Genomic DNA, 20,182 nt, shown 5'->3' on the forward strand with positions numbered 1-20,182 from the left:
CCTATGCTTTCTATCTCAAAGACAGGTTCCGCCAACCTTCCCAACCTCCCAACCTCGAAACTTAGAGCAGTTCATATTAGATACCTCTTTCTCCAAATCATGCCCCACATCTAGTCTGTCACCACATTCTACGGATCCAACCTCCATAAAATCTCCTTCATCTATCTGGATTGGGTACTGTGGGTGGACCCAGCCACCTCTATTCCACTCTGCTTCTGGGATGCAGTGCCTGGAACGCAACAAAGGTCTCTGAAAGCTGGACTTGAGACTCCCTGGCATGGCAGTCCAATGCACACATTCTTCTCTCCAGTGACCCGGCTCCTGCCCTACACAGCACCCAGCTCAGCTGTTTCCCAAGACAGTAGCTCTGGTATGCTCAGTTGTCTCTGCTCCCTGCGGACTGGCAATGGGGTCAGCAGGGTATAAATGTGCTGGGGACACTAAGTTATTTTCTTCTGTCTGATTTCTTCTTGCTGGGCTGTCTTAGGAAGCTCAGACCCCAGGTCTTCTGACAACAATGAGCATTTTATCACCACTGCAGGAAATTCAGAATTTATTCTGGGTCTCCAGGCACCACAGTTAATATGACTAAAAAGTGCTGCTTCCAGGGTTGCCAGATGGGAGGACAATGCGAGGTTGAATGTAACCTACACGATGGGTGGATTTTTCTAATGCTACCAAGGAGGTGTGGAAAATTCCAGTATATGGGAGGGGATTAAGGGAGAAGGTCCTACTGGGCCATACTATGCACTCATGGGACAGGAAAAGTGCATCAAGATCTTGTTGATACAGAGGCTAGGAATACCTAATACCTTTTCAGTCCATTGATATTAGTTGGAAGGCCAGGGCAGACTTAAGCCCTGCTCAGGAGAGCTATTGTCATGGCAGCTTATCATCTTAAGAGGCAAACTCAGGAAGAAATCTGCCTAGCAAATATGATAAAATAAAAAGATGACAAAGGTTTCCCTGGACCAATTTATTTTGTTTTAGATTTTAGAGTGGGAGGAAGGAGCATGACGAAAAGTCTGTTGCATCTAAACAGAATTTGAAAGGCATGGAAAAACAGGAAGTAAAACATACTGCTTACCTTGTGAACACTGATCAAGACATTTAGGAAAGAGAAATCTAGAGGGGGAAAAAAGAGAGAAATATTTAAAAACCATTAATGTCAGAATTGTTATTTATTATTTCCCACAAAGATGTGACTATTCAAGCTGACTTATTCAATAGGGCAAGTGGTAGGCAGTACTAAGCATCAAGAATCGGTTTTCATAGCTTTGAACCAAAGCTCTCTAAGTCAGGAACCCCACAGAAGTAGTCCTTATGTGGCCAACTCTTGATGGAATGTTGAAGAGGGGATACTACTGAAGAGGGGATACAGGTCTAGTCTCTAGATTACAAGAAATAGAAAAGAAAGCAGGTTGGTTGGTTGGTTGGTTTGTTTTTGACAACAGACTGTCCTGATTGTAAAGGGGAAATTTCAAGAGAAAATGAGAAGAATTACATTCCCCTAACTCTGCCAGGGGTCTTCAGTACTAAAGTTGCCATGCTTCCCTTTATGTGCATGCTAGAATCCCAGTTCCCCTTTAGCCCCATTCTGAGCTCTATCGGTGAACGAATAGCAGGAAACTGATTGGATCACAGATGAAGCAGGTGAGAGTGACTGATTCAAAGTGTGAGTCAGTTAACTAACTCAGAGAAAAACTCAGACTCTCAAGGGCTTTTAAACTCCTAAAACATCACAGTACCCTTCTCAGGGAAGATAGCTAACACTACTAATGAGAAGAACTGCCTTTTATCAAGTTCTTCCTCTGGGCCGAGTACCATGCAAGCAGTTCACATGTATGGTCTTGTTCTGTCCTCATATCTACTCTATGTGTTAGGTACTTACAAGCTAAGAAGAGTGGGTGGGTTTACGATAGCTAAGCAGTCTTTACCCAAGGCCTCACACAAAGCCAGGAAGTGGGAGGGCTTACATAGGGCCCCAGGTCTGTTTCGCACCATAGAGCTCCCATGTTTTCTTTCCCTCCAAATGAGAAGCTTGCTGAAGCCACACTTCTGATTGTTGCTGGTTTAGGTGCAGATAGTAATGATGTTCAAATCACCAGGGCGGAATTTCTCTCCTGCAAACTCCTTTGTGGTAGCAAGTTTTCATCCTTCTATTTGCTTTCTGAAACTACCATTTGGATCCAAATTTGGTAGATAAGTGAGCTGGGTGAATACCACTTTGGACTGTTGATGCAGTTCTCTTGCCTGACTCCCTCATAGTTTCTGAGGAATTCCAAGGAGGAACCCCCATGTGCTCTGAGCAAGATCAAGAGCCCTGGAATGGGGAAGAGACATCCATCCAACACTAGAGTCTCCCAAGAACAGAACTCACTGACTTCACTGCACTCTGTCTGAATGGCCTGACACATAGCAAATACATTTTAGAAAGCCTCTGTCCCCATCAAGTGCCTGTGGCTTTTAGAGTACATGCCCTTAAAGGCCCTGCTTGCTTCCTCACAGCAGCCCACAGCAATCACACCAGAGACATCTTAGACAAGATAAGCAAAGTTCTCCCTCAAGGCACCTTATCCAATCACAGTCTGGTTGCTCATGCTTTAAACCTCTGACAGCTACAAAGAAAATATTCAGAACACACAGAATTACACATATATATGACTCTCTAAAACTGGAATGCAGTTTCTCATATTTTGGCATCTTTGGCATCTCTGTCCTTCAAATTCATGTTGGCTTTCTTTCCTAATCCAACTAGGAGTTATCATTGCTTCTTTATAAGCCTTATAAAATTGCATCAAATCTTTTATTATGGCACTTCTTACCTCAATCATCATTACTTGGGTACATGTCATCGGTGTGGCATTTGGAAAATTATTTAACTTTTCTGAGCATCGGCTCCCTCGTGGTAAAACATGGTAGTAATGCCTACCTTAAAGGGGTATTTTGAAGATCAAGAGGAATAAGTATCACAGTGCAAGATAAATAGCACAAAATAAATGTTGGCTCCCTGCTTTCCTTCTCCACATATCATCCTCCCTACTAAACTGTAGTATTTTTTTAAGAAACGGCAGTATTTTTGAAGAGTACCTGGCACAGGACTCTTAAACAGAGCAGACAAGTTCATTACAATGTATATACAATGTATATACAGGTTACTGACCAGTTCTTCCACTAAGTAACAGAAATGACTGTGATTATAAGCCTCACATAGTATGGTATCCTGCATTTTGTTGTGTGCCAACCAACTACCCGATTTATATAAAATTCTAGTAAATACTGATCCAATCTGCCCCAAAACATGGGTCTCCACAATTCCTACATGCATATCCTTAAAATTGTGGATACCACATGACTTGTTCCTTGCTGCCCCCTCAATGATTAGAATGGTCCCTGGCACACAGCAGACACAACAGATACTCGATGAATGAAATCCACTAGAATAAAGACACCAGGCAGATCTCATCCTGAATCCAAACTGAGACAACCCTTAAATTAAAGAAGCCACACTAACCCCCACCTCACAGAATGGAAAAAGACACCCTACTATGTTCTGCTCCCACCTGTTTTTTTTTTTTTTAACCATGATCTGGAAGCAATGATGTAAATTTTATTTTTGCTAAGGTAGCCACTTTACAAAAAACCCTCAAAAACACTGAATTAAGTTTTAAACACTTGAGTCTCAAAAAAATCTTTTCTTATTATAAAAGCAATATATACCCCACAGCTAACCTCATACTTAATGGTTAAAGACTAGATGCTTTCCTCCTCAGATCAGGAACAAGACAGGCTGTCTGCTCTTGCTACTTCTACTCACTATACTGGAGGTTCTAGTTAGGGGAATTAGGCAAGAAAAACAAACAAAAGCCATCCAGATTGGAAAGAAAAAAATAAAGCTGTCTCTACGTACTCATGACATGTTTTTGTATGTAGAAAATCCTAAAGAGTACACACAAAACACTAACAGAACTAACAAATGGTTCAGCCAAGGTTGTAGGATGTAAGATCAATATATAAAAATCAATTGCATGTCCATACACTAGCAATGAACAAACCAAAAATGGTATTTAGAGAACAATTCCATTTACAATAACATCACAAAGAACAAAATATGTAGGAATAAATAAAACAAAGGAAGCATAAGACTTGTACACTGAAAACTATAAAACATTGCTGAAAGAAATTTAAGACCTAAATAAATGGAAAGACAAAGCCAGGTTCATGTAAGACTTAATGTTTTTAAGATGGTAATACTTCTCAAACAGATCTATAAATTCGTTGCAATCCCTACCAAAATCTCAGTTGTCTTTTCTTGTAGAAACTGACAAGCTGATCTGTAAATTTACATGGAAATGCAAGGAACTCAGAATAGTCAAAACAACCTTGAAAAAAGAACAAAGTTGAAGGACTCTCACTTCTCAATTTCACAACTTACTACAAAGCTACAATAATCAAAACAATGCGGTACTGGCATAAGGATAGACATGTCTATCACTGGAATATAACTGAAAGCCCAGAAAATAAGCCTTCACATTTATAGTCAATTGGTTTTTGACAAGAGTGCCAAGACAATTCAACGGGGGAAAAAATAAGTCTTTTCAACAAATGGTGCTGGGACAGCTGGATATCAACATGTTGAAATAATGAAGTTGGACCCCTACTTCACGCTGTATGTAAAAATTAACTCAAGATGGAACATAGGTCTAAATATAAGAGCTAAAAACATAAAACGCTTAGAAGAAAACACTGGGATAAATCTTTGTGACCTTGGATTTGGCAATGCTTTCTTAGATATAACACCATAAAAACAAGCAATGAAAGAAAAAGTAAACTGGACTTAATCAAAATCAAAAACTTTTGTGCTTTAGAGGATACCATCTAGAAAGTAAAAAGATAACCCACAGAAGAGAATTTTTGCAAATCAAATATCTTATAAAGGACTTGGATTCAGAATATATGAAGTACTCTTGCAACTCAAAAAGAGACAACCCAGGGACGCATGGCTGGCTCAGTTGGTAGAGCATGTGACACTTGATCTAGGGGTCATGAGTTCAAGCCCCATGTTGGGTATAGAGATTACTTAAAAAAAAGAGAGAGAGACAGCCCAATTTAAAAATGGACAAAGGATTTAACAGACTTTTCTAACGAAAAAAAAAGACATACAAGTGGCAAATAAGCAAAAGAAAAGATGCTGAATATCATTAGTATTAGGGAAATGCAAAGTAAAACCACAAGGAGATACCACTCTACACAATACAGACAGTAAATAGCAAGTATTGGTGAGGATGTGGAGAAACTGGAACCCTCATACACTGTGGTGGGAAAGTAAATGGTGTAGTGGCTTTAGATAACAGTTTGCAGTTCCTCAAAGTTAAAAGTACAGTTACCATATGACCCAGCAATTTTACTCCTAGGTATATACCCAAGAGAACAGAAAACATGACCATATGAAATCTTGTACACAAATGTTTCTAGCAGCATTATTTATAATAGCCCCAAAATGTCCATCAGCTGATGAATGAATAAATAAGATGTGATATAGCCATACAATGGAATATTATTTGGCCATTAAAAGGAATGAAGTTACGCACACATGCTAAAACATGGATGTACCTTGAAAACATTTTGCTAAGTAAAAGAAGCCAGACACAAAAGGCTGCATGTTACATGATTACATTTATATGAAATGTCCAGAATAAGCAAATCCACAGAAAGTAGACTAACAATTGCCAGAGGTTGGGAGGAGGAAGAAATGGGGAGTGACTGAATTGTATACTTTTTTTTTTTTTAGATAGAGCACGAGTGGAGATGGGGGAGGTACAGAGGGAGAGAGAGAGAATCTTAAGCAGGCTTCACACTCAGCGTGGAAACAGATGTGGGGCACATCGTGGGACCTGATCTCACGACCCTGAGATCAAGAGTTGGATACTTAACAGACCAAGCCCCTGAATTGTATACTTTAAATAGCAAATTTTATGGTATGTGAATCATACTTCAATAAAGTTGTTATATTTTTTTAAAAGCAGCCTACATGCATACTACAAAATATCAAATGGTTTCCTCATTATCCTGAACTTGTCTCCAAGGAAGTGGCTATTTCCCAGAAGGAATCACTATTAACAGTTTGGTATGTATCCTCTTAGATAGTTCCTATACACATACAAATAAACATTTAAAAAATACATATTGTTTTGGTAATTTACGTTTCCCACCTCACAAAATATGGTAGACATTGTTATGTGTTAGTACACAGAAAGTCACTTAATTTTTTTAAATGCCTGCATAGTATTCCATTTATGAATATCCCCAAATTTAACCAGTCTAAGTCTTACTAATGAGCATTTGGATTATTTCCAGTCCTTTGATAAAATAAACAGTATTTTTTAAAAAAGATTTTACTTATTTATTTATTTGAGAGAGAAGTAGGGGGAAGAGCAGAGAGACAGGGACAAGGAGACTCCATGCTGAGTTCAGAGTTTGACGCAGGCTCGATCTCACAACCCTGAGATCATGACCTGAGCCGAAATCAAGAGTTGCACCCTTAACCGACTGAGACATCCAGACACCCCTAAACACTGGGGTTTTTTTAGTAAAGCTTTTTATTTTTTAAAGTAAACTCTATACCTAATGTGGGCTTGAACTCACAACCCCAAGACAGAGTCACATGCTCTACTGACTGAGCCAGCCAGGCGCCCCGGTATTATAAACGGTGTTGTTTTGAACACTGCAGAGCACATCTGTCATGTTTCAGCCTGCTCAGGACTTCTAAACAACTTTCCTAGGCTTGAACTTAGGAAGTCATCTCTTTTGTAAACAGCACAAAACTACTTTTCCAGTCTTTCTTGTAGTCTGGTGCAGGCATGTGACCTAAGTTCCACCAATCAGATTACTGTAAGACTCCCACTGGAAGTGAGCAAGGTGAGTGAGAGGATGTATGGTAAGCAGACCCCATTTTCTGGTGAAGGAAGTAGCTGAGATATCCCCCTTATCAGGTCAGCCCTAAGAGGTAGAAGCCTTGCTCCTGGCTGCCTAGCCAATACAGCCTGGCCACCCTGGAGACTCTGCAAGCTATAATGTCCTTTAGTAAATCCTTTTCCATTAAAACATACTGGAGTAGGCTCTACTATTTGGAATTAAGAATTCCATCTGAAACAAACTCCTGTACACATATATATCTTTTGAACATTTGTACAAATATAACTATACAAAATTCTAGCAATGGAATGGCCAAATTTGTCTTTAAACAGATTATATCATTTTATATTTCTATCAACACTGTATGAATGTACCTATTTTCCTACACTGTTGTTATGTAATAAACCACCCAAACCTAAAGTGGCTACAAATAACGATGAAGTATTTATTCCTCATGACTCTGTGGATTAGACGGGCAGTTGTTTTGGCTTGGGGCAGCTCAGCTGGGGCTGATGGTCTAAGATGGTCTCACTCACAGCCAACTGGGGTCTCAGCTCAGATGGGAGGAATGGATGACTAGGGCTATCTCTCCACATGATCTCTCATTCTCTATCAGCCTAGCTCAGGCTTCTTTATATGGTGGTCTCAGCTCTCAGAAGCAAGAGAGGGCAAGCCCCAATGTGTAAATGCTTTTTAAGTCTCTGCTTATTTCTTGCTTCTTGATCTCCCATTGACCAAAGCAGGTCACATGCCCAAGCCCAAATTCAGAGTATAAGAAGTAGATTCAACTCTTCAACTCCTGATGGAAGGGGCTGCTTTTGCTGTGGTCATATTTTAAATTTTCCACAGTTGACCATGTAAAAAAAAAATTTTTTTTTTCAATTTATGGGCTTAACACTTGCCATTTAATTTTTTTTAATGGAATGGGTTTAACTTTATTTAATAACTTTCTATTCTTGATCATGGGTGCCACAATTCTCTTATTCTGTTTCACGTGTACCTCTTGCACATGGAATATAACAGCCCATAGCCCATTGCAGGGACTAATCATTAGTTTTCCAACAGAACATTAGTAAACCACTACAGTAAATTACTTTCTGGAAGAAGTTCAAAGGTAAATTCGGAAATTTCTCATTAATTTCTAAAAAATGAACAAGTTAGTAACTTTGACTTACTGATTTAATACTTTTTTTTTTTTTTAAAGATTTTTAAAAATGTATTTATGTGACAGAGAGACAGCCAGCGAGAGAGGGAACACAGCAGGGGGAGTGGGAGAGGAAGAAGCAGGCTCCCAGCGGAGGAGCCCGATGTGGGACTCGATCCCGGAACGCCGGGATCACGCCCTGAGCCGAAGGCAGACGCTTAACGACTGTGCTACGCAGGTGCCCCACTGATTTAATACTTTTGATCTCCCAGTATGAAAAAAAACCCTGAAGAAATTAGTATACTCATAGTCCTAACACCCATGATTTTGTTACTTATATTTTTTATATTCCACGACCCTAATTCATACATGATATTGCCTTCTTTTTTTTTTAAGACTTTATTTATTTGAGAGACAGAGATAGTAAGAGAAAGCATGAGCAGGGAGGAGAGGGAGAAGTAGGCTCCCTGCTGAGCAGGGAGCCTGATGTGGGGCTCGATCTCAGGATCTTGAGATCATGACCTGAGCCGAAGGCCAACGCTTTAACCAACTGAGCCACCCAGGCTCCCCAGATATAGCCTTATTTCTACACTTAAATAGATTATATGCTCATCCTCAGTCCTTTTATATATTTCTCACTTATTTCTTTATTTGAATTCTCTTAAGGACCCTTATTTCTCACATGTTGGCACACCCATTATTCAACGATATTTCATAAGCATTAAACAGAAATGGTTTCTGCACTCACAAAAGCGAAGTCTGTATTCTACACTCCCTCTCTTTTCTCTAATGATCTTCATTTCTTTGTCTATTTTTTCTCTTCATTTTGTTATTTTCTCAAACTTGAGGTTCTCTGACACAGACTTAAGTTTTTGCAGTGTCTATTCTACTTCTCACTGCTTCAATTGAGATTTTCATTGGTATAGTGGTTTTTATTATCATCTGTTTTCTTTCTAGTGCTCTAGCAGTTCATCTTCCATCTGCTTCTGCCAACTAAACTCTTTTGTCCCCCTGATCTTTTCTATTTAACAGCTTTATTGAGGTATAACTTTCATATCATAAAATTCATTCATTTTAAGTATATATAGTTCAATGATTTTTAAAGTAAATTTACAGAATTGTGCAACTATCACCATAATTCAATTTTAGAACATTGCATCACCCCAAGAAGATCCCATTTCCCCAGACCTTCTATATTTCCTCTTTGAGCTCTTCCCACCTACCCTGTTAACTCCTTTTCTCCTTATTTATTTATTTATTTTGACAGTGTAGAAGATCGTTGTCTAGGTTAATTCTTCGAAGTATAACCTCCATCTGTTGTTTGCTTATTACTATCTTTTCCAACCTTTTTAAAATGGTAGTATCTAGTCACACATTAAACCTCCTTCTGCTTTAGTTCATCTTTATTTATTATTTTAATTTTTTTAAGATTATATTTATTTATTTGACAGAGAGAGAGAGAGAGCGCGCACGAGAGAGTGCACAAGTAGGGGAAGTGGCAGAGGGAGAGGGAGAAGCAGGCTCCACACCAAACAAGGAGCCTGACGCAGGGACCAATCCCAGCACTCCGGGATTATGACCTGAGCCAAAGGCAGACACTTAACCAACTCAGCCACCAAGGAGCCCCTGTTTTAAAGATTTTATTTTTTTTTATTATTTTTTAAAGATTTTATTTATTTATGTGACAGAGAGACAGCCAGCAAGAGAGGGAACACAGCAGGGGGAGTGGGAGAGGAAGAAGCAGGCTCCCAGCAGAGGAGCCCGATGTGGGACTCGATTCCAGAACGCCAGGATCACGCCCTGAGCCAAAGGCAGACGCCCAACGACTGCGCCACCCAAGCGCCCCTAAAGATTTTATTTTTAAGTAATCTCTACACCCAATGTGGGGCTTGGACTCACGACCCTGAGATCAAGAGTCGTATGCTTCTCCAACTGAGCCAGCCAGGCGCCCCTTTAGTTCATCTTTAAATAAAAGCTTGCGGAAAAGAAACACGACTGGTAGGAAGGGTGGCATGTGAGAGTCAATGCGGCAGTCCCAAGTACAGTGGTGATGCTCAGCATTTACTACAATAACTTAACTAAGACAGAAGGAAACAGACCACCTTGGCTTTTTATGGGAGAGCAGAACCTAAGTCACAACTAAAGGGAAGAGAAATGGTGAAGACGTTTCTTGAAATCAGTCAAGGTGGTAAGGGAAGTAACCTCTAATATAATTTATATGAGAAATCTAAAGATATTAACTTGGGCCTCAAACAGGAAGGGAGCTCATTCAGATGAAAGTTGAAGGGTAGATCATTCAGTTCCCAGGAGACACCAGTAATATGGACCAGCCAGAAAGAACACATGATTACAGACCTGGAATACACTCCACTGGGCTAAAGGGACAGGAAGTCGAATAGTTCTGTGAAGGGACAAGGTAGTACTTGGACCTCTCCCCAGTGAGGAGTGCTCTCGGGATGAAACAGGTACTTCTAGATACCACGGGGCAGTGTAAACTGTGAAACCCACTCAAAAAGCAATTTTCAGCTGTGAATAAAGAGTTATAAAACTGATCAGACAATTAATTACTATCTCTTTGAAGAAATTATTCTAAGGAAATTATCTGAAATTTGAAAAATTTATATGGATAAAGACGTTCTCACAGCATTATTTAGAATAGTGAAAAGTTGGAGACAACCTATGTGACTAATAGTGGGGAAACTGCTAAGACAAGCATGTCTATCGACACACGTAATGACTACATAATTAATCAAAATGCAATTACCACTGTGATATTGGAACATATATACATTAACTTACATAATATGTTTCTATATTAATCTAAGAGGAAGGATATAAAATTATATGTATACCATAACTATAAAAAATGCAGATAAAAAAGGCAAGGAATTCACAAAAATGATAATAGTTACATTGAATGAGTGAGATTATGGGTAAATTATTACCCAATTTTCTTTCTTTCTTTTTTTTTTTAAAGATTTATTTATTTTCAGACAGAGAGAGCATGTGCATGTGAGTGTGGCGAGGAACAGAGGGAGAGAATCTTTCAAGCAGACTCCCCACTGAATGCGGAGCCCAAGCAGGGCTGGATCTCATGACCCTGAGATCATGACCTGAGCGAAACCAAGAGGCAGACGCTCAACCGTGTCACCCAGGCACCCCAATTATTACCCAATTTTCACTGTTGCTGTTATATTACTACCAAAGTTAAAAAAAAAAAACCCAAAGTTCACCTATTAGTAGCGAGAATGAATATCATTAACTGAGGTAAGACAGCTTTAAGATGGCCTAACCACAGGGGCATCTGGGTGGCTCAGTCAGCCAACTCCTGATCTCGACTCAGGCTGTGATCTCATGGGTCATGGGATCAAGTCCTACACTGAGCTTCTCACTCAGTGGAGAGTCTGCTCGAGATTGCCTCTCTCCCTCTGTCCCTCCACCTGCTTAGACACACACACACACACACACACACACACACACACACACTCTCTCTCTCTCTCTCTCAAATAAATAAATCTGAAAAAAAAAAGTCTTAACCATAGGAAAAATTATCTATGAGATACTCTAAGAACATTTGAAAACAAAGCACCTCTCCTGGAGTAAAGAGGAAAAGAAAAGGCTGTCATGGGCATTCTTTCTTTCTGGGAGAAGCTGTTTCAAGCCCCACTGCCCTAGATGGACAACTTCTCAGTGCACAAAGAAAAGTGGTGAGAAACTTCGGTCTATAGGTGTCTTCTGAGAACCTAGCTCTACTAATCAAGCAACAATTGAGCATTCATTGTATGTAAGGTAGACTAAGGCATTCCAAAAGACAAACACACATAAAGATGTGTCTCCTTCCAGTGGGTGGAAGAAAATCACTTTCTGTACATTTAAGCCCACCACACCCTGTGGGCTGCAGAGGATCTGAAGTATGTACCTGTGCTCCATGTAGCAGCTCAGGGGCTCCACGCACACTGTGATGGCACCGATGGTGAAGGAGGACTTGACGTTTGAGTCTGGATGGGTCTGCAGGGCCTGGATGACATCAATAACATCTGTGTATCTGGGAGAAAAAAGAGAAAGATTAGTTTACTGACTGGGGCCACAGAATGCTGAGGGGCTGAGTGAGCAAGGGTGGGAGGAAAACGGCAAGGAGGAGCCTGTGACTGGGTTCCTTGGGGTCACCCCACTTAATGATGTAGAGCCCCTCCCTGCATTCCACAATGTTTCTGCATTCCCAAACCTCATTAGTACTCCTAACTGTGCAAGAGTGAGTGGAAGAATCCCTCACCACTTCTAGGCGTAAAGGGAAGCCTGCAGATGGCCCTGGCGCTCTAAGGGTGGGACTTGGGTGTCCTTAGGCCTGTTTTCCAATCATTCTAGGAGCTCCTGTGTTGGTCTATTTCCTTTCATAGCTTTTTCTCTCCTTCTGCCTCACAGAACATGCAGACAGGAGAGAAACGGGGACCCCTGTAGGTCAGCAGACACATGTCAAACCCCACCTGCATTTATATTTCCTGCTTGGAACTCCCTCCAAACTCCAGACTTCCAGAGCCAATTTAATATTTTCAGTTAGAACTTAACATGTTCATGATTCAATTTCCCATGCCTGTTTCTCCTAAGGTCTTGTCCTTCTCAGCAGAGGGGACTCCATTCTTTTAGCTGCTAAGCCAAAAATTTTGTTTGGAATAAGAAATAGGAAGATCGGTAGAAGAAGGAAGGGAAGAATGAAGGGGGGGTAAACAGAAGGGGGAATGAACCATGGGAGACTACGGACTCTGGGAAACAAACTGAGGGCTTCAGAGGGGAGGGGGGGGGATTGGGATAGGCCGGTGATGGGTATTAAGGAGGGCACATATTGCATGGTGCACTGGGTGTTATATGCAAGTAATGAATCATGGAACACTGCATCAAAAACTGGGGATGTACTATATGGTGACTAATATAACAAAATAAATATTATTAAAAAAATTTTTTGTTTGGAGTCGTAACTGACTCCATTTTTTCTCAATTTTCAAAATATAACCAGAATGAGATTGATGCTCACATTCTCCCACTACTACTGGATCCAAACTGTTATCATCTCTTGCACAGATTACCCCACAGCCTCCTCACTGGCCTCCCTACTTCTGTCCCTGTCCCTGCCCAACTTGTTTTCAACAGAGAAGCCAGAGATCATGCTAATCCCACCATGCTAAGCTTCCATCCCACTCAGCGTCAAAGCTTTTAAAGCCCTTACAACAGCCCCCACAGCTGTCTATGATCTGACTCCCACACCAATAGGAGTTTCTCCTCCTCCTATTCTTTCCTTTACCTGAATCTACCCACTGTGACCTCCTGGCTCTTCCCTGAACATGCCAGGCATACTTCCACCCTGGCACTCTCTGTCCCCTCTCCTATGACGCTCTTTTCCTCAAATGTCTGCCAGGCTTGCTCCCTTCAGCTCTCTGCTCAAGTGGCATCTTGAGAGGGGTATCCTCTGACTTCCTACAGCCTATGTGATATAGCAAACCTCCTTCTGCACAACCTGCCCCCGCTCCAATTCTTCCCTACGGCACTGAACATCAGCAACATACACTGTATTTTCTCATTTATTTGTTTATAGTCTGTCTCTTCAACAACATAAAGTGGTTGTTGAATGATGTAACCTGTGGTGCCTAAGCAGGACAGATGAATGACTTGGATGTTCAATCCTGGGTAGGCTCACGGCCACTCCAAGAAGGGGCCTCTGCTCTTTACCTTGTAGAGAACATTTTCCCAACGGACCCAGCCTATCACCAAAAGGTCAGTTCCTATGGAGGGAAGGCAAATCTGAAGGCAGCCTTGATGATCATATGGACCTGGGCCCTTGGGAAGCCAGTGGTGGTGGCTGGAGCAGATAGGTACAGCTTGCCTGAGCCACTTCCGGAGTTCCTACAAATAACTCATCTACAAAAACGGCACTTGGCTTTATCCTGGACTACAATATTCCCACCCCCCCACCCCCAGGTCTGCCTCAGTCCTGACCAACTAGCAGTGCTTCAATCAAGAACAGGGTGTGTCTGGTTCTAGAGCTCCCCCATGAGGGCCTGGCAGCCAGAGAGCTGTTAGAGTGAGCCTTCTGCTCCCTGGTTTCTCCCCCTGCCTGGGCATGTGTGTGTATTACCACATGGGGTTCTTTCTCCTGGTTCTGCAATGTCTGGTTAGGCCTGGATGCAGGAGAGCTCCCCACAAGGCCTGCACTGCCGGGCCTTATGCACACTTGTTAAGTGAGACTGACTGAAGCTTATATTCTGTCCCAAATCTCTTTGTAGTCATGTTTACCAGATTTAACTCTCTTGGTTAAGTGTCCCAGCCTTGCTCCTAAGCATTAGCTTTCCCCCTCTTCTAAAAACAAATTTTGGAGGCTTTTTATTTTCCATGTTTGGTATGAGACCAGAGATTCATTTCTTAGGGCAGAAAAGAACTAAAAGATTTACCAATCCTGCAGATTTTGGTCATTTTAATACCATGGGTTTTCCTTTAGAGAGAGTGGCTAGGGAATTCCCAGGTTTTCAGAGCATTCCATTTAATGGGAAAAGGTTGGAGTGAAAATAGGCCCCAATGTCCTTTGTGAGACCAGTGCATCTAAGTGATGCATCTGGCCACTGCAACCAGGAACCTCTGTGGGCAAGAGAAGGGGCTCTTGGTGTCACTCACGTACTTGCTGGGACAGGGAGGTCACAAGACACGCCCTCCCTCCCCAGCCCTTGCCCTACAATCATCCTGGCCAGGGCCTCCGAACAGGAGGAAGTAGCCCTCACTACAGAAGGAAGCACACCACTCCAGCTACCACAGTTTGCACTTGACCACTTTGGCTAAACTGCCTTGAATGCACGATGAAGACAAAAAAACCTGGCTTTTCAGGTTTGTCTCTTTCTTATCAGTTCTCTCTTTATTAAAAATAAAAGCAAAACTGGGGCGCCTGGGTGGCTCAGTCATTGAACGTCTGCCTTTGGCTCAGGGCGTGATCCCAGAGTCCAGGGATCGAGCCCCACATCAGGCTCCTTCGCTGGGAGCCTGCTTCTTCCTCTTCCACTCCCTCTGCCTGTGTTTCCTTTCTCGCTGGCTGTCTCTCTCTCCGTCAAATAAAGAAATAAAATCTTAAAAAAAAAAAAAATAAAAGCAAAACAAACAAACAAACAAACAAAACCCCAGCAGGACTTTAACTTTCTTTCTTCTTAAACAACAGATACCCTATTCAAGTGTCCTTTGGCCTCTGTTTTATGTTTGCAATTTAAGCCTACAATTTGGGCATGTGTTTTATTTATTTATTTTTTTAAAGATTTTATTTATTTATTTGACAGAGATAGAGACAGCCAGCGAGAGAGGGAACACAAGCAGGGGGAGTGTGAGAGGGAGAAGCAGGCTCCCAGCAGAGGAGCCCGATGCGGGGCTCGATCCCAGGACTCCAGGATCACGCCCTGAGCCGAAGGCAGACGCTCAACGACTGAGCCACCCAGGCGCCCCATGGGCATGTGTTTTAGATTAATTCAATTTTTGTTTTGAGAGAGACTTTGTTTTTAAATATTTTAAATAATTTAAAGAATGATTTTACAATATTCTGAAGTGTAAAGAAATACAATCCCTCAAATTCCTTAAAATTAATATTTTAGAATTAAGATGTGTGTGTATGTGTGTGTGTGTGTATAAGTTCCAGACAATTTTGTCACCTGTGTAGATTCCTACATCTACCACCACAGTCAAGACACTCAACAGTTCCAACACCATCAGGATCCCTTGTGCTGCCTTTTTACAACTAAGCCCACCTTCCTCCTGCCTCCCACTCCCATCCCTAACTCTGGGCAACCACCACTCTGTCCTCTATTTCTAAAATCTTATCATTTCAAAATATATTGATTTTAAAAACAACAACTCCACTGGATATCAAAGCTCAACATCACTGCCCCACTGCTGCAGTAAAGCCAAATGGAACCAGGCTACTCGAGGGGCAAAAGAAAACTCTGCCCTATACCACAGCATTCCCCCAAGAATCCTATAAATGAAGATAAAAGCCACATTCAGGAAATACAATTCTCAATTTGAGAAGCCTCTGGAGTCTCCCTTTACCGGCAACCTCTCAATACTGGGCTCAAGGGTCCAGCCCCAAGGAGATGGTCATGCAAAAAGGAGGCTGCCACGAGCTCCCTGCTGAGCCTCAAGAGAATGGGCCCAGCTTGCAAGAGCAGTGTCTTAGTGAGAGCCCTAGCATTTAGCTGGTATTTCCACTTGAGTCCTTTAGGAAGTCTGAGGTCCCTAGCATCCCAGGACCGCGACTGGGCAAAGGCTGGGTAAGAGTACAAGAGTGGGCTCGTTATACACTGTCACTGCAATCCAGAGCAGCCAGGGCAGCTGACACTTCTGCAGATGAGTATTGTCAGAGACGAGGAGTCAATGATGGTCTCTCAAGTGACGGAAGATGGCAATGCCCTCAGCTACACAATGTTAAACTGCCGAATTTAACTCCAGGTCCACACCTCCAATGACTCTCAACTTTGGCAGGGGCCGATCCATTCCTTTGACCATTAGAAGCAATGGAAAACCAGAAGAAAATAAGTGGTTTTGGGGCACCAGGGTGGCTCAGTCCATTGAGCGTCTGACTCTTGATTTTAGCCCAGGTCTTGATCTCAGGGTTTTGAGTTCAAACCCCGCATTGGGCTCTGCGCTGGGCATGGAGCCTACTTAAGAAAACAACACACACACAAGTGGTTTCAAGCCTAGACTCTTGCTCTGTGGCTTCCATAACCTCGGCCCACAAGCAGAACAAAAGGTCTGACGGAAGGGAAGCCCAGGACGGGTGTGAGAACAAGGCCTGAAGGAGAGGAATGATGGCCTGGTAGAGTGCACAGTCCTGCCCACCTCTGGCCTTAGGACCACAGCCTGGCTTTTTTCCACTTCTCACCATCCAACCAGGAGACTCAACAAGGCTTTGGATCTGGGCCTACTCTTTACTGGAAACAATTAGCCAATTGCACATAGTAATTATTATGAGCACAGAAAATACAGCATAGCATAAAAGCACTTTGTGAGAACTGCCAAAAGCTTCTGTATTACCAGCCATCCCGAAGACCACAGCCTGTGTTTTCCTGACCTGGCGTGTTCTCCTCTGGGCCTGGAGGGTAGTGGGCCTGCCAAGGCTCCTCCCTGGAAGGCCTTAGAATGGGTCAAGGTAAGCTCCCTGCAGCCAGGGTCCCTGAAGCAGTAGTACTCACTGTGTCAAATCTGTCCTCTCAGGGAGCTCCCTGCCCAGCTAGACTATTTATGCTCCCCACCAAGGGTCCCAGGAAACCTTACTGGACCAGCCATCCTGGGGTTGATGGGGCTCAAGACTGCAGAGTGTGGGGGCTGTCTCTGCAACTCCACATGAGGAAGGACTGAAACAGATGGCAAAGGAAGAGGCTTAGGGATCACTATTGCCACAAGAATTATCAAAGAATCTTGCCCAGGAAATCTCTTCCCTAATTCTCCACCTTTTGGGGATACCATGATACTGAAACCAAACTTAATTTTTAATTTAATTTAATTAATTTTTTAGAGATGGGGGGATGGCTGAGGGAGAGGGGGAGAGGAGGAGAAAGAGAGAGAGAGAGAGAGAGAGAGAATCTTAAGCAGGCTCCAAGCCCAGTGTGGAGCCCGATATGGGGCTCGATCTCACAACCCTGAGAGATCATTATCTGAGACGAAATCAAGAGTCAGACACTTAACTGACTGAGCCATCCAGGGGCTCTGAAACCAAACTGAAAACTTGTGTGCAAGCTATAGCAGCCACTCTGGGCCATGAGACAGCAACCAGAGTCCTTGCTTGTTTAAGGCCTTTCTGGGTAGTGCAGACTCTGCTCATGAACATGTGGAGGTCGTTCTGTGCCCAAGGCTAGCCACATACAAAATAACAGTAATGGCAAGGTCATCACTGTCCCCAGAAGACTTCTAGTACTCACCCTTGCAACACCACCAGCAGTCGGGTCTTCTTGCGGATGTAGGCTGACTGGCGGGCAGAGCGGTTCAGCTGAGCCTCTAGGACACTGGAAAGGTATCTTTGGAAGTGGGCAGCATGAAAACATTCAGAACTATCCATGATTTGGCGGTATACCATCCACCTGGAAATGGCAAGTATAATCTCAGGGTGGGAGCCACCTGATGGCCTGGCCCCACAGGCTCAGCCAGGGGACCCAAATGTGACCAGTACTCCCACAGACATTCTGCCCAGTGACCCTGTACAGGAGAAAGCAATCCTGGCACCACAGAAACAGGCAAAGAGCACTGGGTGGGGAGCTCCATATCCTGAAACCACTATCACTGGAACTTTTGATTGGAAATGCCTTGCCACAGGGAAAAAGGTCAGGTAAGCACATGACCATCAATCAGACTTCGGAGTTGAGAAAGACTCCTTCTGAACAGGCAGTCATTTCCTGAAGGACCCTCCAATAAAATGGTTTCAGCCTGGCGCTCAGTAAAACTCTTGCGAAGAAGTGAACAGGGTGAAGAAGAATTCAGACTATTTCTACAACAAAAGCAATGGATATGAGAGAGGAACTGGCTAGCCACTTAATATTTATGAGGCCCAATATTTCCCTAGTATGTCTCTAAAACTTGTCCAACTTCCCAAATCTCCCCAAACTCCCAAACTTCTAGGCGATTTCCACCTTCTCCACCCCGTACGGCCTCCTGCAGGATGCCTTACTTTGAGGTAGACTGACTAGACATTAAATGTCTGTTCAGTTAGCTAGGGCTGTATAGTAAAATGCTGGCCATATGAACGTGGTGGATGAATGACTTCCCCAACTTCCCCTAAGTCGACATGTCCCAGCTGCACTGGAACTGACGCAGTCCCCTTGTGGTCAGGGATGGATCACATCCACCAGCTCCCAAGTTCGAACTACCCTTGTCCTGAATGGCCCTGCTGACCAGGAATACTCCAGGCCTTTGCCTGTGCTGGCTCTGCTGCTACAGTGCTCATTTCCCAGATTTCCAAAGGTTTTCCCAGATTTTCCCCTCATTTCCTCAGGCCTCTGCTCAAATGTCCCCTTCTCACTGAGGTCTTCCCTGAGCAGCCAATTTAAAACTGCAATCCCTCCCCCAGCTCAGTACTCCCTATACCCTTCTCTACTTTGTTTTCTCCATAGCACTTTTCACTAGCTAATATATTACTTTCCTTATCTGGTTAACTATATTCCCAAACTAGAATGTAAGCTCCACAAGGGCAGAGACTTTCTAGTCTGCTTTGTTCACTTGTCACCCATGCTTAGAACAGTGCCTGGCATATAGGAAGTGCTCAGTGCAAATGTGTTAAATGGATGGATGGCTACTGTGCTGATACCAATCACACCAAAGGCCAGTACATGTTGAAGGTTTCCCAGTGCCTATGGGGCCCAGGTATAGAATCCCTTTCCCCAAAGCAAAGGCAGCAGCCATACTAACCTGCCATATTCCTTATGCAGAGTGACCAGAAAAGCACAGAGCTCGCTAGCATGACAGCCTGGGAGGCCAGTTACAATGCTGATAATTACCTACATGAAAGAAAAGTCACATGGGTTTGTCATTCACCTGGGGGACGGCATTGGTGAAAGGTTAAGAGAACTAACTTCTGGAACCAGGTTCTGTGGGTCTGAACCGCAGCACCAGCACTCACCTAGCTATGTGACCTTGGGCTAATAACAGAACCTATCTTGCAGGGTGGGTGTGATGATTAGCTGAGTTAATATATGTGTGTGTTAATACAGAAGTGCTTAGAACAGTGTGTGGCACATGGCAAACACCATATAGAATGTAGTGTTACTAATACAATTTCCATGGAGCAGGTTTGACTAGATCAGTTAAAATACAATGGAAAACACTGGGCAGAAAGAAGGTCTAAGACAAAATGTCACAAGCTAAACTGGTGTGGTAAGTAAGCTCAGCGAAGGAGAGGAGTGGCATGGGGATATTTCCACCTGGCTGCCCAATCTGTCCAAACTGCATGGCCTGAGCTACGGAAACAAACGGGGTGAGTCTTGACCAGGAGAAGAGAAGCAGGCAGGCTGGACTGTCCCAGCCTTAGCACGCAATCGAATGAAATCAGGGCCCTCTGCAGGTATGTATTCTGAAACAACTTGAAGAAATCTCCTGACAGAGCAGGGGAGGAAA

The 20,182-nt window shown here is 42.9% G+C and overlaps 1 protein-coding gene across 3 annotated transcripts in view; it reads right to left on the reverse strand.

The window, feature by feature from the left end:
- DNAAF9 (dynein axonemal assembly factor 9) overlaps positions 1-20,182 on the reverse strand; it is a 166,574-nt gene that overhangs the window by 19,587 nt on the left and 126,805 nt on the right. For all 3 annotated transcript variants that reach the window (XM_048222196.2, XM_057312636.1, XM_026503087.4), the window contains 4 exons: positions 19,478-19,566; positions 17,998-18,156; positions 11,979-12,104; positions 1,088-1,125 (listed from right to left, as the gene is read on the reverse strand). In XM_048222196.2, coding sequence (XP_048078153.1) covers positions 1,088-1,125; positions 11,979-12,104; positions 17,998-18,156; positions 19,478-19,566 — 412 coding nt within the window. The remainder of the gene's footprint in view (positions 1-1,087; positions 1,126-11,978; positions 12,105-17,997; positions 18,157-19,477; positions 19,567-20,182) is intronic.

This window comes from Ursus arctos, unplaced genomic scaffold, assembly GCF_023065955.2.
Source record: "Ursus arctos isolate Adak ecotype North America unplaced genomic scaffold, UrsArc2.0 scaffold_16, whole genome shotgun sequence".
In the NCBI taxonomy this organism is placed as follows: Eukaryota; Metazoa; Chordata; class Mammalia; order Carnivora; family Ursidae; genus Ursus; species Ursus arctos.